Source organism: Jaculus jaculus, chromosome 16, assembly GCF_020740685.1.
Source record: "Jaculus jaculus isolate mJacJac1 chromosome 16, mJacJac1.mat.Y.cur, whole genome shotgun sequence".
In the NCBI taxonomy this organism is placed as follows: domain Eukaryota; kingdom Metazoa; phylum Chordata; class Mammalia; order Rodentia; family Dipodidae; genus Jaculus; species Jaculus jaculus.
This window is the reverse complement of record NC_059117.1, coordinates 71,059,920-71,075,623: the sequence shown is the minus strand read 5'-3', so window position 1 is coordinate 71,075,623 and position 15,704 is coordinate 71,059,920. Positions and strand designations below refer to the sequence as shown.

At 39.1% G+C, this 15,704-nt stretch overlaps 1 protein-coding gene across 1 annotated transcript in view; it reads left to right on the top strand.

Moving 5' to 3' along the window:
• Positions 1-15,704, top strand: part of LOC101607202 (zinc finger protein 25-like) — a 41,778-nt gene that overhangs the window by 14,621 nt on the left and 11,453 nt on the right. Inside the window, exon 4 of the mRNA XM_045135669.1 lies at positions 4,440-4,532. Coding sequence (XP_044991604.1) covers positions 4,440-4,532 — 93 coding nt within the window. The remainder of the gene's footprint in view (positions 1-4,439; positions 4,533-15,704) is intronic.

The window sequence follows — 15,704 nt, the reverse complement described above, 5'->3', positions numbered from 1 at the left end:
ATATGTATATGTATATGTATATGTATATGTATATGTATATGTATGTGTATATACTATCTAAATCTCTGTAATAAAGTCTAAGTTTACCCTCTGGTCTGGGGGCTTCTGTTCTTTTAATTCATAAGGCAAGAGCCTGGAGGCCACTGACTCAATGGAAGCTTTTCATGACCATGATAGTCTAGCACCTTCACTCCTGGGTTACAGCCCAACCAAGTGCCACAAAAGGTTCCAGTGCTCTCAAAGACACCAAGAAAGGCTCCACATATTGCCATATCATATCAAAAGGAGTTTGTTTTGACTAATATTCTTTGAAAATTTGGGATTTTTGGTGCTTACATATGTTTGAGACTGATTGAAATACTGTTGAGAACTATTTTTCAAATTCTGTGAATAAGATCATTGTTTTAAAGACAAGGCTGTGAAGGTGTCTATAATGTGGTGGTGGGTGTGTGTGAGAGTGAGATGTGGTGTATGCAAGTATATGGGCCCATGCAGCGCCCTGTGCACTCACCTGTAGCCTGATGTGGCTGTCTCCAGTGGCCTGAGGCGAAAGTTGGGTATCATGGTCGCTTGCTCTTTTGCCTGTTCTTACTTTAGCCAGAATCTCTTATCAGAGAATTTGCTTGTTTTCTTGAGCTCTGTTGATTCTGTAGTCTGTGATCCCCCAGGACTGGGGATACAGACATGCATGACCATGTCCAGCTGTTTGAGTCCTGGGGATTGAATTCAAGTGGTCTCTCAAACTTCCTTATGCCCTCATGCTTGCACAGGAAATGCTTTTTTTTCTTTAACCTGTACTCTGTCATCTATCCAGCCATATTTGTTCTTTTATAATCAGTAGTATGTTTTCCTTTGGAAGTATTTAGAAGTCCACTTGTCTTGGAGTTTTGTTAGTTTCACTATAATGTGACACAGAATTGTGTTGATGACATCTGAAATAGCTAAGTTAATGCCATCTTGCCCTAACTAGACCCTGACTCCATTTATTGGGGGAATAAAATAGCTAAGCTAACATTTACCTCTTAGGGTGCCTTTTAGTTACAAACTCCTTAACTCCCTAGGAGGGCCATGCCTGCATTGGCATTGTAAGCAGTCTCAGGGCTTCCCATGACCCAGGTATTTAAACTCAAGATATCTTCAGGATAGGGAGTAGAATGCCTGTATGTCCAAAGATACCCCAGCCTACATCTGGCACCAATGTCCTTGTAATTTTTATGGTCTTTGGCCTTTAAAAAACGCTGTACCTCTGAGCTTCTGCCCTGAGAACATTTTCTGGTGTGAGCCCCTCTCAGTTGCTGGCTTAATAAAAAGGACTCTCAATTGGCTACAAAAGTGTGGTCATGCTGGGTGTAGTGGTGTACACCTTTAATCCCAGCACTCGGGAGGCAAAGGTAGGAGGATTGCCAAGAGTTCGAGGCCACCCTGAGACTACATAGTGAATTCCAGGTCAGCCTGAGCTAGAGTAAGACTCTACCTCGAAAAACTGAAAAAGAAAAAAAAAAAGTGTGGTGGTTTGTAATTCTCTTATGTGGACTATAACATGTCTATTTGGGTTTCTTTCAGTTTCCTTGACCTACATGTTCTTATCTTTCCTTTCATATATCATTCATTTTACTGAAACTATGTTTTTATTTCTTTTTTTTTCTTGAACACCCATAAGGTAACTATTTTCTTTCTTAATGACAGTGCCTATATATTTAAGGGTCCATTTTTCCTTATATGTTTTTCAGCTTTTTATCTTCATAGGTTATTTTTTATTATTTTATTTATTTTAACATATAGGGGTCCATCAGTGTCTGTAGCTACTGCAAAAATATGCTAGATGCATGCGCCACTGTCATCCTACCTTTCTTTTTTTCTTTTTCTTTTTTTCTTTTTTTTCAAGGTAGGGTATCACTGTAGCTCAGGCTGACCTGGAATTCACTATGTAATCTCAGGGTGGCCTCGAATTTATGGTGCTCCTCCTACCTCTGCCTCCTGAGTGCTGGGATTAAAGGTGTGTGCCACCACGCCCAGCTGCATCCTGCCTTTCTTGAGTGGCTAGAGGATTGAAACCAGGCCAGGAGGCTCTGCAACCCAGTGTCTTTAACTGCTGAGCCATTTTATCTTATTTAAAAAATATGTTTTATTTATTTATTTTCCTTTTTTTTTTTTAAGAGATAGAAAGAAGAGAGACAAGGAGAAAGACTGGGAGAGAGAATTGGTGTGCCAAGGCCTCAGCCACAGCAATCAAACTCCAGATTTTTACATCACCTAGTGTGCATGTGCAACCTTGCTCTTGCGTCACCTTTGTGTGTCTGGCTAACATGAGATCTGGAGAGAGATTGAACATGGGTCCTTAGGCTTTGCAGGCAAGTGCCTTAACTGCTAAGCCATCTCTCCAGCCCTGATTATTTATTTTGAGAGACAGAAGAGGCAGGGGCAGAGAATGGGCACATCCGGCCTTCTCTAGCCTCTGAAAATGAACTCCGGACACATGTACCACCTTGTGCATCTGGCTTTGCGTGGGTGTTAGGGAATTGAACCTGGGTCCTTCAGCTTTGCAAGTAAGTGCCTTAACTGTTAAGCCATCTCTCCAGCCCTGTTTTATTTTATTAAAAAATTTGTATTTAAAGCCAGGCGTGCTGGTGCATGCCTTTAATCCCAGCACTTGGGAGGCAGAGGTAGGAGAATCATCATGAGTTCGAAGACTACATAGTGAATTCCAGGTCAGTCTGGGCTAGAGTGGGACCCTACCTTGAAAAACAAAACTAAAAATAAAAAAACTTTATTTATTTATTTGCAAGGAGAGAGAAAATATGAATATGAATGAATGAGAATGGACAGATACATCAGGGCCTCATGATACTGCAAGTGAATACCAGATACACCTTTATGTGTGTACTAGGGAATCAAACCCTAGCCCTCAGGCTTTCCAAGCAGGTGCCTTTAACTACTGAGCCATCTCTCTAGCCCCTTTAGTTTATTTTTATTTATTTATTTTTTAAATTTTTATTTACTTATTAGAGAGAGAGGGAATGGATGTGTCAGGGACTCTAGCCACTGCAAATGAACTCCAGACATCATGATCCACCTTGTGCATCTGGTTTATGTGAGAGCTGGAGAATCAAACCTGGATCCTTAGGCTTCACAGGCAAGCACCTTAACCATTGAGCCATCCCTCCATCCCTAGTTTATTTTTTAAATAACCATGTTTGTGTTCAAAATTTGTTTCTCCAACTCAATAGTTGCGCTGTGGGGTCATTTAACTTTTAAAATGGTTTTGTTTATGTCATTAACTGCACTCTTATTCTGTAGGGTTTTTTTTTTTTTTTGGACTGTGTGTGTGGTATTCATGGGGTATATTTTGTATGTATATTTGGTATATTCATGTATGTGTCCAGGTGTGTGCCCCCTGCATGCATGCATGCATGTGGAGGCCAGAGGAGGATACACTCAACCTGAAGCTGCTGTTTTTTAGTCAGATTGGCTGACCAGTGACCCCTGTGATTCTCCCATCTCCACCCTTTTCAGCAAACAGGATATATGCCTATATGCCCATATCTAGCTTTTTTTAATGTCTAGTTTTTTATGTGGGTTCTAGGAATCAAACTCAGGTCCTTATGTTTGTGCAGCAAGTGCTTTTACTTACTGTACCACTTTCCAAGGCCCCTAAAATTTTTGACTTTTTATAAAAATTATTTTTATTTATTTATTTGAGAGTGACGGGGGGGGGGGGGGAATGAGAATGGGTGCACCAGGGCCTCCAGCCACTGCAAATGAATTCCAGATGCATGAACCACCTTGTGCATCTGGCTTACGTGGGAAATGGGAAATTGAGCCTCGAACCTGGATCCTTAGGCTTCATAGGCATGTGATTAACTGCTGAACCATCTCTTCAGCCCCTCGACATTTTTTATGACTATGTTCTTGGTTAGTTTGTTCAAATATCATCTAATTTTATTGTATTTTCTCTTACTTATGTTTACATAAACTAAAATATAGTATTTTAATGCCACTTGAAAGTTTTATTCTAGAACAGTGAAGAATGTAAGTATAAATAATCTCTAATGACAGTTTTTCTTTTTTAAAAATTTTTTGATTATTTTATTTATTTATTTGAGAGCTACAGAGAGAGAGAGAGAAAGAGGCAGTGAGAGAGAGAGAGAGAGAGAGAAAATGAATGGGTGCGCCAGGGCTTCTAGCCACTGCAAATGAACTCCAGACATGTGCGCCCCCTTGTGCATCTGGCTAACGTTGGTCCTGGGGAATTGAGCCTCGAACTGGGGTCCTTAGACTTCATAGGCAAGCGCTTAACTGCTACGCCATCTCTCTAGCCCATCTAATGACAGTTTTTCATTCACTGATCATAGTCAGTTCCTGAATTGGAGCTATTATCTTTCATCAGTTCACCCCATTTTGTACTCAGAAATAATTTTCAATATGTTTCTTACTTACAGGGTACTGCATTACCAAACCTGAATTGATCTTCAAGTTGGAACATGGAGGTGGGCCATGGCATGTAGCAGAAGCCTCAGTCCGGAATCTCCCAGGTTAGTGAACGTATACTGAGCAAGGGAGGTCAGCAAGAAGAGAGCTCATCACATTGAGTTTTTTTCAGTATCTTTTATCTAAACCTAGTCCTGAAGATAGATATTCTTAAACATCTGACACTTTATTTCTACTTTTAGGAGAGGATTACCTATCTTGTTTTCTGCTTACATATATTTTGTTAGATTTAATCCAATCAACACCTAGAACTTTTTGGATAATTTCCTTTTGGCTTTTTGCAACAGGTGTTAATGTATCCTTCCATGGCCTGAGGCTGAAGTTCTCCTTGAACTCTTGATCATTCTGCTCCCTTCCCATATTCTGGTCTGACAGATACATACTACCAATCCAATTTTGTTAGTGATATTTATTGACTAATTGTTTATGTATATTCTCTTTTTTTTGTTTGTTTATGTATATTCTCTATTATCATTCTTTCCTCTTGGCTGTGTGTGTGTGTGTGTGTGTGTGTGTGTGTGTGTGTAATTAATTCATTTAAGAGAGAGAGGGAGAGAGAGGCAGAGAGAGGCAGAGAGAGAGAAAGAGACAGAGACATAGAGAATAGGCACACCAAGATCTGTAGCCATGGCAAATGAACTTCAGAGGCATGTGCCACCTTGTGCATCTGACTTACATGGGGTCTGGGGAGTCAAACCTGGATTCTTGGGCTTCTCAGGAAGCCCCTTAAACACTAAGCAATCTCTCCAACCCTCTCTTGATTTTATATCATAGTTTGTTTGTTTTTTTTAGTTGTTTGTTTAGGCTTATTTCATCACTAAATCTTTGGAGAAGCTGTGAGTTTCCTGTCTTCAAGAAGTTCCACCCAAGACTCATAGTTTACCATGTCCCCAGACTTAACCTGTGCAAAGATTATCCTAATTATATCTAATTAGTTTGATCTCCATATGCCACCACAGTTGGTTTTCTTACAGTAACAGGAATGGAACCCAGGGCCTTGCACTTGCTAGGACCCAGTCCAAAGTAGGGAATGGTAAGAGGCAACACCCATGGAGCCCAGGCACTCAAGAGCTTCTGGGGGAAGTTAAATATTGTATATAGACACATTTGACAAGTTTGATGAGATGGCCTAACTCCTTCAAAAACACAAAGACCTGTCAATCAAGAAATTGGGCTTCCAATGAAACACTCCTTTCTGGAATAACTCTACATGTCTAGTGTCACTGATGAGTGCATAAGGCAGTTAAGAATGAATCATCCCAGTCTGGAGAGATGGCTTAGTGGCTAAAGTGCTTGCCTGCAAAGCCAAAGGACCCAGATTCAATTCTCTAGGACCCATGTAAGCCAGATGCACAAAGTAGTGTATGCATCTGGAGTTTGTTTGCAGTGGCTGAAGGCCTTGGCACACCCATTCTTTCTCTCCATCTGCCTCTTTCTGTCTCTCAAATAAATAAAATAAAATGAAAATGAAAATAAAAGAAAGGGCTGGGGAGATGGCTTAGCAGTTAAGGTGCTTGCCTACAAAGCCAAAGGACCTAGGTTTGATTCCCCAGGACCCACATAAGCCAGATGCACAAGGTGGCACATGGTTCTGGAGTTCACTTCCAGTGGCTAGAGGTCCTGGTGTGCCCTCTCCTTCCCCCTTCTCTTTTTCTCTGCTTCTCTCTCTCAAATAAATAAAATAAAAATATTAGAATAAATAAATAAATAAAAGAATGAATCTTCCCAAGGGTTGGGAAGATTGCTCAGTGGGTAAAGCACTTGAATGCATGTGTGAAAAGCAGAGTTTGGATCTCCAGCACCCACATAAATGCCAAGCAGGTGTGGTGGCCTACCTGTAATACCAGTACCCAGGAGGTGGAGATGGGAAATCCCAGAGACAAGCTGATGGGCTAGGCTAGCTGAGTGGGTGACCTTTGAGTTCATGACATGTATCATAGTTTTTATTTTATTTTTTTAAATTTTTTTTTAAATTTATTTATTTGAGAGCGACAGACAGAGAGAAAGACAGATAGAGGGAGAGAGAGAGAATGGGCGTGCCAGGGCTTCCAGCCTCTGCAAACGAACTCCAGACGCGTGCGCCCCCTTGTGCATCTGGCTAACGTGGGACCTGGGGAACCGAGCCTTGAACCGGGGTCCTTAGGCTTCACAGGCAAGCGCCTAACCGCTAAGCCATCTCTCCAGCCCGTATCATAGTTTTTAAATTGGTCCTTTCTTTTCAGATTCTTCCAATATTTCTTCTTTCATGATCTTATAGAAAGTGTCTTTGAATTTGTAGTGATACCACTAGCAACCATACAAGTTCATTGTCTTTTAAAGCAATTGCATTCACTGAGAGAAAAATAAAGCAAAGTTGTAATGTATCACTGCCAGATGAGAGTCGCAAGAATATTAACTATAAGGAGAGGAAAAATATACTTGGTTTTATTTTAGGGATGGAGTAAATTGAACTCACTTTTTTTTTTTTTTTTTGGTTTTTCAAGGTAGGGTCTCACTCTAGCCCAGGCTGACCTGGAATTCACTATGGAGTCTCAGGGTGGCCTCGAACTCACAGCAATCCTCCTACCTGCCTTCCGAGTGCTGGGATTAAAGGCGTGTGCCACCACGCCCGGCTCACTTTTAAGGAATTATTCACTTTAAGTTTAGGATGACTTTTCCAGGTAAATAAAGATAAAAAGCACAAACACAAAACCAGTGCTGAGAAAAGTAAAAAGTACTTCTAATCTCAAAACTCATATATTAGATAGACACAGAACCCAAGTCTCCAACCACCGTGTAAACAGAAAAAACACAGCTTCCAGAGAGCCCCACTCAGAATGGACTAGATTTCATGGCCACAGGAAAAAAAACCCATGGTTCCTTTCCCTGTCTTTTTCTTTTGAGATAGGGTCTCATATACTGCGGGCTATCCTCAACGTTGCTATGCAGCTGGGGATAATTTTTAATTTCTTAACTCTATCTAGACAGTGCTGACATTAGAAGTATGTTTCACCGCTCTTGGTTTTATGCAGTACAATGGGCCAAACCCAGGGCTTTATGCTAGTTAGGCAATCTGCCAGCTAAGCAACATCACCAGCATAACCTGTGTTTCTTTCAATGTTAAGTATAATTAATTTTTTTTTCCCTCAAATTGTCCAAATCTGCTTGGCACATCAGCATTGGAGAACAAATTTATTGTCTATGTTCACATGTTACAAAGTCCTGAAATCAAATGTTATCTAGTCTTTGGACCGGAAAAAAGCCAGGAGGCTGTGGACACGCTGACAGTGTTTCTTTCTTTGTGGGAGATGGCTACAGGAGACTGCCATGGACGCCAACAGGGCCATGTGTAGAATCACTGCAAGAGTTAGTCAGCATGGGTCTTGGGGTATGGAGAGGTAGTGTTCAACCTCTGTGGCCACAAGTTAGCCACTCTGCTTGTAAATTACTACAAAACATGGGAATATTAAGCCCAGAGTGAGCAGATTGCTTGGCCTCCAGAGCTTCCTTTCATCCTTATGTGGTTAGGTACACAGTGGGACTGAAAATTCTTGAGTTCATTCAGATCCAACAGATGCTTGGATATTTAAAGCTTGCCATTTATCACAGGGAGGTTTACAGTTGTTTGGGTTCTGAAAGCACTGAGACTCATAGGAAGAGTCCTTCCCTCTAGTCCTTTAGTCTGACACTCAGAGCATGTTTACCTTGTGGATTAGACTTTTTCCTTCTCAGTACACAGTATTTGTGGGCTCCAGAGTGAGTATACTAGAAATCACAAAGTCTCACTGTATCCACATGAACAAGTTTATTTTACTTATTTATTTGTTTACTTATGATAGTCAGAGAGAAAGAGAGACACACAGAGAGAGAGAGATTGGGTGTGCCAGGGCATCCAGCCATTGCAAAAGAACTCCAGTCGCATGCACCACCTTGTGTATCTGGCTTATGTGGGTCCTGGGGAATCAAACCTGGGTCCTTTGGCTTTGCAGGCAAGTGCCTTGACTGCTAAGCCATCTCTCCAGCCCCACATGAACAAGTTTCTTAAGTGAGTACCACCCTGCTGATCACAACATAATACTAATGGGCCAGTTCTCAGCCAGTATCCAGAACCAACTGATAAACCAAGAACAGAGGAGCTGCATTAGACTACATCTATAGGCTAACAACCCCCAACCCCTCTTGGGAGATACCTATTCATATTAGAGGACATAGATAATATGTTGTTTTCTTTCTCTTTCTCACCATCGTCCCTGCCTTATTTATTTGTTTCATACATTCATTGGTTTTTTTTTTTTTTTTAATTTCCACAGTTTGTTCTGCTAAACTTTACGCACATGTATTTTTCAATGTTTACTAGTGGCATATCAAGCTTCATTTTCCTTTTACGTTTATATTGTATTTGTTTTGGTGTTGCTGTCTTGTATTAAGATTGTTTTATTTCTTTGCAGAGAAAGATAGAAGAGAGACAGACAGAGAAAATGGGTGCATCAGGGCCTCCAACCAGTGCAAACAAACTCCAGATGCATGTGCTACTATGCACTTCTGGGTTTTACTTGCATACTGAGGAAATAAATGAACCTGGGTCCTTAGGCTTCATAGGCAAACCATCTCTCCAGCCCTTAAGATTATTTTATTCATTTATTTAATTTTATGTTTTAGTTCACATACACAGTTTTAAGTATCATTCTGGTATTTTCCCCCTTTCTACTCTTGTATCTTCCCCACTTCTGCTTACATGTCTCCTGTGTCCTTTCTTACAACATCCCACTTCTTTTTTATCTCTTTATGCATGCTTTTGATTACCTTTCTAGCTTTTTATATTTCCTCATGTATGATCCCTTTTTATACATACATAAACATACTGTAAGTACAGATCTGTATATGAGAAAGAACATGTAATCAATAGGCTTTCTGAGTTGGGTCACTTTTGCATAATTTAATTCTTTCTAGTTGTATTCTTTCATTTTCTTGAAAATTTTATGATTTCACTTTTCCATACTTCTGAGAAAAATTCCACATTATGTTTATATCATGTTTCATTATCCATTTACATCTTATTTTTAAAAGTATTTTTTATTTACTTGCAGACAGAGATAATAGACTGTATGGGAATGCAGCAACACTGTAAAAATAACTCCCCATGTATGCACAACTTTGTGCATCTGGCTTTACTTAGGTAGATGGAAACCAAATCTAGGCAAACAGGTTTTATAAACAAGCATCTTTAGTCTCCTGAGCCCTCCATTTATATGTTGATAGGTGTGAAGATTGGTTTCATTTCTTAGCTGTTGTAAATAGGACAGCAATAAACATGGATGTGCATGGAATTCTTAGGGTATAGGCCCAGATGGTATGGCATTTCAATTTAATTTTTTGAGAAACCTCCACACTGATTTCCATAATGGTTGCACTAGCTTACACTTCTACACCTCATCAATTTTGTTATCAGTTTTCTTGTTAATAGCCATTCTTTCAATGTTGAGATAGTATTCTATAGCAGTGTAAATTTTTATTTTCTTGATGGCATGGGATGTTGTACCCTTCCTATAATACTTACTGGCCATTTGTGTTTCTTCATTTATTCTTCATTTCATTAGCCTTTAGATGAGTGTCTGTGTTTTTTTTTTTTTTTTTTTTTTTGGTTTTTCGAGGTAGGGTCTCACTCTGGTCCAGGCTGACCTGGAATTCACTATGTAGTCTCAGGGTGGCCTTGAACTCATGGCGATCCTCCTACCTCTGCCTCCCGAGTGCTGGAATTAAAGGCGTGTGCCACCACGCCCGGCTATGTGTTTTTTTTTCTTAATGTTTAATTTTTACATTTCTTTTTTTTTTTTTTTTAATAAATTCTGGATCTTTGCCCCCTGTCTTACATATAGCGGGCAGAGATATTCACCCATTTTGTAGCCTATCTGTTCACTTTTTGAATGTTTGTTTTTCTAGAACCTTTTTAATTACATGTAGTTGTTAGGTGCTTTTACCTCAACTATTGGAATCTTGTTTAGAAAGTTATTGCTTATGCCTATGCATTTCAGTGTATTCCCTAGGATTTCCTCTTACAGTTTCAGAATTTTAGGATTTAGATTAAAGTATTCCATCCATTTTGAATTGATATTTATACAGGGAGAAAGTTATGGATTTTATTTTATTCTGCAGGTAGATATACAATTTTTACAGTACCTTTTGTTGAATAGGCTATATTTTTCTTCCCTGGACATGCTTTTTTGCCAAAAATTAGGTTATCAGAGCCATGTGGGCATCATTCCACATGCTCTGTTCAGTCCCATTGATTCTTTAGTCTGTTTTTGTGCCTGACCATGCTGTCTTTGTCAGCATCACTCTGTAGTGTAGTTTGAGGCCAGATATTTTCATATCTCCAAGTGCCTGTCTTCTTTAGATTACTGGGGTTATTCATGGTCTTTTCTGCTTCCATATGAATTTTGGGATTGATTTTCCCCCCAGTTTAATGTGGATGTCATTGAAATTTTATTTTATGTATTTTGTATAAATTTTTTTTTGGAGGGGGGAGAGTTTTGAAAAAATGTTCTCTCTCTGCCAAGCTGACCTGTAACTCACTCTGTAGCTTAGTGTGGCCTTGAACTCACAGTGATCCCCTATGTCAGCCTCCTGATTGCTAGAATTAAAGGCGTGAACCTCCAACATGGCTCTTTTGAGTTTTTTGTTATGCTTACATTGGAACTGTAGATTAATCTTGATACTAGGATTCTTTTATCGATATTAAGGTTGCCAGTCTGGAACAATGGAAGATCTTTGCCTCAACTAGTATCCTCTTTTATTTTATTTTTTTGGTGTCTTAAAGTTCATGGTAGATTTCTTTCATATGTTTGGTTATATTTATTACCACTTACTTGTTTTTATGCTATTTTGAATAATGAGATGCCTTATTTGATTTTCTTTGTATAGAATTATGCTGTATGCAAAAAAAAAGAATAGTTTGATTTCTTTCTATTGTTATTCCTTTAAGGAGTTCTTGTCTTACTATCTCTAGCTAGGACTTCATGCAGTGCTTTGAATGGAAGTAGAGTAGATATCATTGTCTTATTCCCAATTTTAGAGAAAATGGTCTCAGTTTTTCTTTATTTAGTATAATGTTGTCTGTGAACTTGTCATATTAGGCCTTTACTATTTTGATTTATGTTCCACCTATTCCTACTTTCTCTAGCACTTTCATCATGGAGCCAGACTGGCTTTTATTGAATATATCAGTTAAATCTGTATTGATTAAGTTGACCATGTGACTTCTATCCTAAAATTTATTTATATGGTGTACTACATTTATCAATTCACATTTATTAAACCTATCTTGCAACCCTGGTATTAAGCCTATTTCATCCTAATGAATGGATGTTCATTCAAGTGTGTTCTTGAATTTAATTTATTATTACCTTGTTGAAAATCTTTGCATCAATTTAAAAAATATATTTTATTCTTATTTATTTACTTTTAAAAAATTATTTTTGTTTATTTATTTAGTTTTTTTAAATAGGATTTTTTTTTTTTTTATTTGAGAGCGACACACACAGAGAGAAAGACAGATAGAGGGGGAGAGAGAGAATGGGCGCGCAAGGGCTTCCAGCCTCTGCAAACGAACTCCAGACGCTTGCACCCCCTTGTGCATCTGGCTAACGTGGGTCCTGGGGAATTGAGCCTTGAACCGGGGTCCTTAGGCTTCACAGGCAAGTGCTTAACCGCTAAGCCATCTCTCCAGCCCTTATTTATTTATTTGAGAGAGAGGCAGATAGAGAGAGATAGAATTGGTATGCCAGGGCTGCCAACCATTGCAAATGAATTCCAGACACATGCACCACCTTGTGCATCTGGCTTACATGGGTCCTGGAGAATCGAACCTGGGTCCTTTGGCTTTGCAGGCAAGTGCCTTAACAACTAACTCATGTCTCCAGCCCTGCATCAAATTTTAAATATTTATTTTTATTTATTTATTTGAGAAAGACAAAGACAGAGAGAGAGAGAGAGAGAGAGAGAGAGAGAGAGAGAGAGAGAGAATAAATCAGATAGAGAGAGAGGGTATACCAGGGCCTCCAGTCATTGCAAATGAACTCCAGAAGCATGTGCCTCCCTGTGCATCTCGTTTAAGTGGGTCCTAGGAATTGAATCTAGGTCCTTTGGCTTTGCAGGCAAGCACCTTAACTGCTAAGCCATCTCTCTAGCCCTCTTTTCACAAATTTTCATCAGGAAAATTGGTTGTAGTTTTCTTTTTTTTTTTTTGGTTTTTTGAGGTAGGGTCTTACCCTTGTCCAGGCTGACCTGGAATTCACTATGGAGTCTCAGGGTGGCCTCGAATTCATAGCAATCCTCCTACCTCTGCCTTCCGAGTGCTGGGATTAAAGGCGCACGTCACCATGCCCGGCTAGTTTTCTTTTTTTTGTGTGTGTCTTTTTGTTGTTTTGGAATCATTGTAATTCTGGCTTCATAGAATGAATTTTGTAATGTTCATTTTTTTCTATTTTATAGAAGAATTTGAGAAGAGTTTTTATTAGATATTCCTTTCAAGCTTGATAGACTTTAGCATTGAATCCATCTGGTTCTGGGCTTTTCTTGTGGGGAAAGTTTTAATTATATCTTTAGTCTCATTGTTATTAATTGGTCCATTTTAGTTATTGATATCTTATACTTTTAGCTGTGGGAGTTTCTCTATGTTTTAGTAAATTATTTTTTCTTCTAGGTATTTCTTTTAGAATAAGTTTTCAAAATATTCTCAAGTGATGTTCTGGATTTTATTAAGATCTGTTGCAACAACTCCACTTTTGTTTCTGATTTTTAAAATTTTGGTTTTCTTTCATTTTTTAAAAATATTTTTATTTTTGCTTATTTGCAGGGGGGAAGGGGCAGAGGGAGGGAGAGAGAGAGAGAGAAAATGGGTATGCCAGAGCCTCCATCTACTGCACACGAACTCCAGATGCATGCACCATGTTGTGCATCTGGCTTACATGGGTAATGGGGAATTGAGTCTGGGTCCTTGTCAGCAAGCACCTTAACCACTAAGCCATCTCATTTTTGCTTTTGTTATTCTGGCTATGTGTTTACTAATGTTCTTAACTTTCTCAAAGGACCATTTGATAGATTCTATATATTTTTATTTTAGTGTCTATTTCATGAATTTATGTTTTAATGTTTGTTATTTTTTGCTGCTTAGTAGACTTTGGCTTGGATTTTTATTCTTTTTTCTAAAACTGTGAGGTGGCTTATTTAGTTATTTATTTGAAATTACTTTAATTTTTTAAATAGTTGTTAACGAATTTATGTATTTATTTGAGAGAGAGAGAGAGGTTGGGAGGGAGGGAGGGAAATATAGGGAATGGATATGCCAGGGCCTTCAGCCACTGCAAATGAACTCCAGATGCATGTGCTACCTTGTGTATCTGGCTTATGTGGGTACTAGGGAATCAAGCCTAGGTCCTTAAGCTTTACAGGCAAGCACTATGCCATCTCTCCAGCCCACTTTAGTTTTTTTAGGATGGGCATTTATTAAATATAAAACATTCTTCAAACTGCCTTAGCTCTATCGAAGAGGACCTACTAGGTTGTACTATTGTATTCATTTATTTCAATGAATGTTTTAATTTCCTCCCTGATTTCTTTAGTAACCCTCTGTTCATTTAAAAATGTGTTGGTTTGGGCTGGAGAGATGGCTTAGCGGTTAAGCGCTTGCCTGTGAAGCCTAAGGACCCCAGTTCGAGACTCGGTTCCCCAGGTCCCACATTAGCCAGATGCACAAGGGGGCGCACGCATCTGGAGTTCGTTTGCAGAGGCTGGAGGCCCTGGCGCGCCCATTCTCTCTTTCACTCTCCCTCTATCTGTCTTTCTCTCTGTGTCTGTCGCTCTCAAATAAATAAATAAAAAATAAAAAAAATTATAAAAAAATGTGTTGGTTAGTCTATAAGAATTTGGCAACAGAAATATTTGCATAATTTTATTGACAAATTGATTCCTGTGCATTTATCTTAGGTATTTCTTTTTTGTTGTTTATTTATTTATTTGAGAGTGACACAGAGAGAGAGAGAGAGGTAGGGGTGGGCAGGCAGGCAGAGAGCGAAAGAGAGAATGGGCGCTCCAGGGCCTCCAGCCACTGCAAATGAACTCCAGACACACGTGCCCCCTTCTGTATCTGGCTAACGTGGGTCCTGGGGAATTGAGCCTCGAACCCGGGTCCTTAGGCTTCACAGGCAAGCGCTTAACCACTAAGCCATCTCTCCAGCCCTATCTTAGGTATTTCTTTTGCCCCTTGTATCCTGAAGTTTATTCTCTTGAAGGTAGCCCAGACTTCTTGGAATTATGATTATGTTGTTTGTTTCTTCATATGTATCTTACTGTGTTATTGACTCAAGGTTTTTCTCTACCCTATGTAATTTATTCTTCTACATGATCTTTGCTGTTGGTTATACTTTTCTAAGTTGGTTTTCAATGATTTGATTGATAATTGCTTTAAATTCCTTAATTTCTGTTTTGTTCTTTTTTAGTATTTCAATTTTTTGATGACTTTTTCTTCTAACTTACTCTTTCATTCATTTTGGAGTCTATGACAGTCTTAAATGTGTTCTTTTGATTATTCATCTGCTGATTCTGTGTGTTCATTATTTTTAAAGTAGGGCTCAAATTCTTTCTCTGGATTTTTTTGTTGTTGTTTGCTTGCTTGCTTGCTTTTCTTTTTGCTATCTCATTTTCAAGGTTGACTCTAGGTGAGTTGAGGTTGCCAGTGTTTTAGTACTTTGGTGTCTTTTATGTTTAGTGTTTCTCTTTTTTTAATATTTTATTAATTAGTTTTGTAGTCAGCAAATACAGGCAGTTTGGTACCATTATTAGGCTCATCCGTGACCTACCGACTCCCCACTGGCCCCTCCTTGTTGAGGTATATGGGTCGTGCATTGTGGAGTTAGCCCACACTTATGGGTAAGATAAATGTCTCTGCATATCATGACCCAACATGTGGCTCTGACATTCTTTCCGCTCAGGGAAATTTTGTGTTTCTCTTTTTAAATATATTTTTTATTTATATTTGAGAGAGAGAGAGAGAGAAGCAGAGAGAAAGAGAGAGAGACAGAAACAGAGAATGAGAGAGAGAATGGGTGTGCCAGGGTCTCCAGCTGCTGCAAACAAATTCCAGATGCATGTACTACCTTGAGCTTAGTGGGTCCTGAGGAATTGAAACTGGGTCCTTTGGCTTTGCAGTGCAAGTGTCTTAACTGCTAAGTCATCTATCC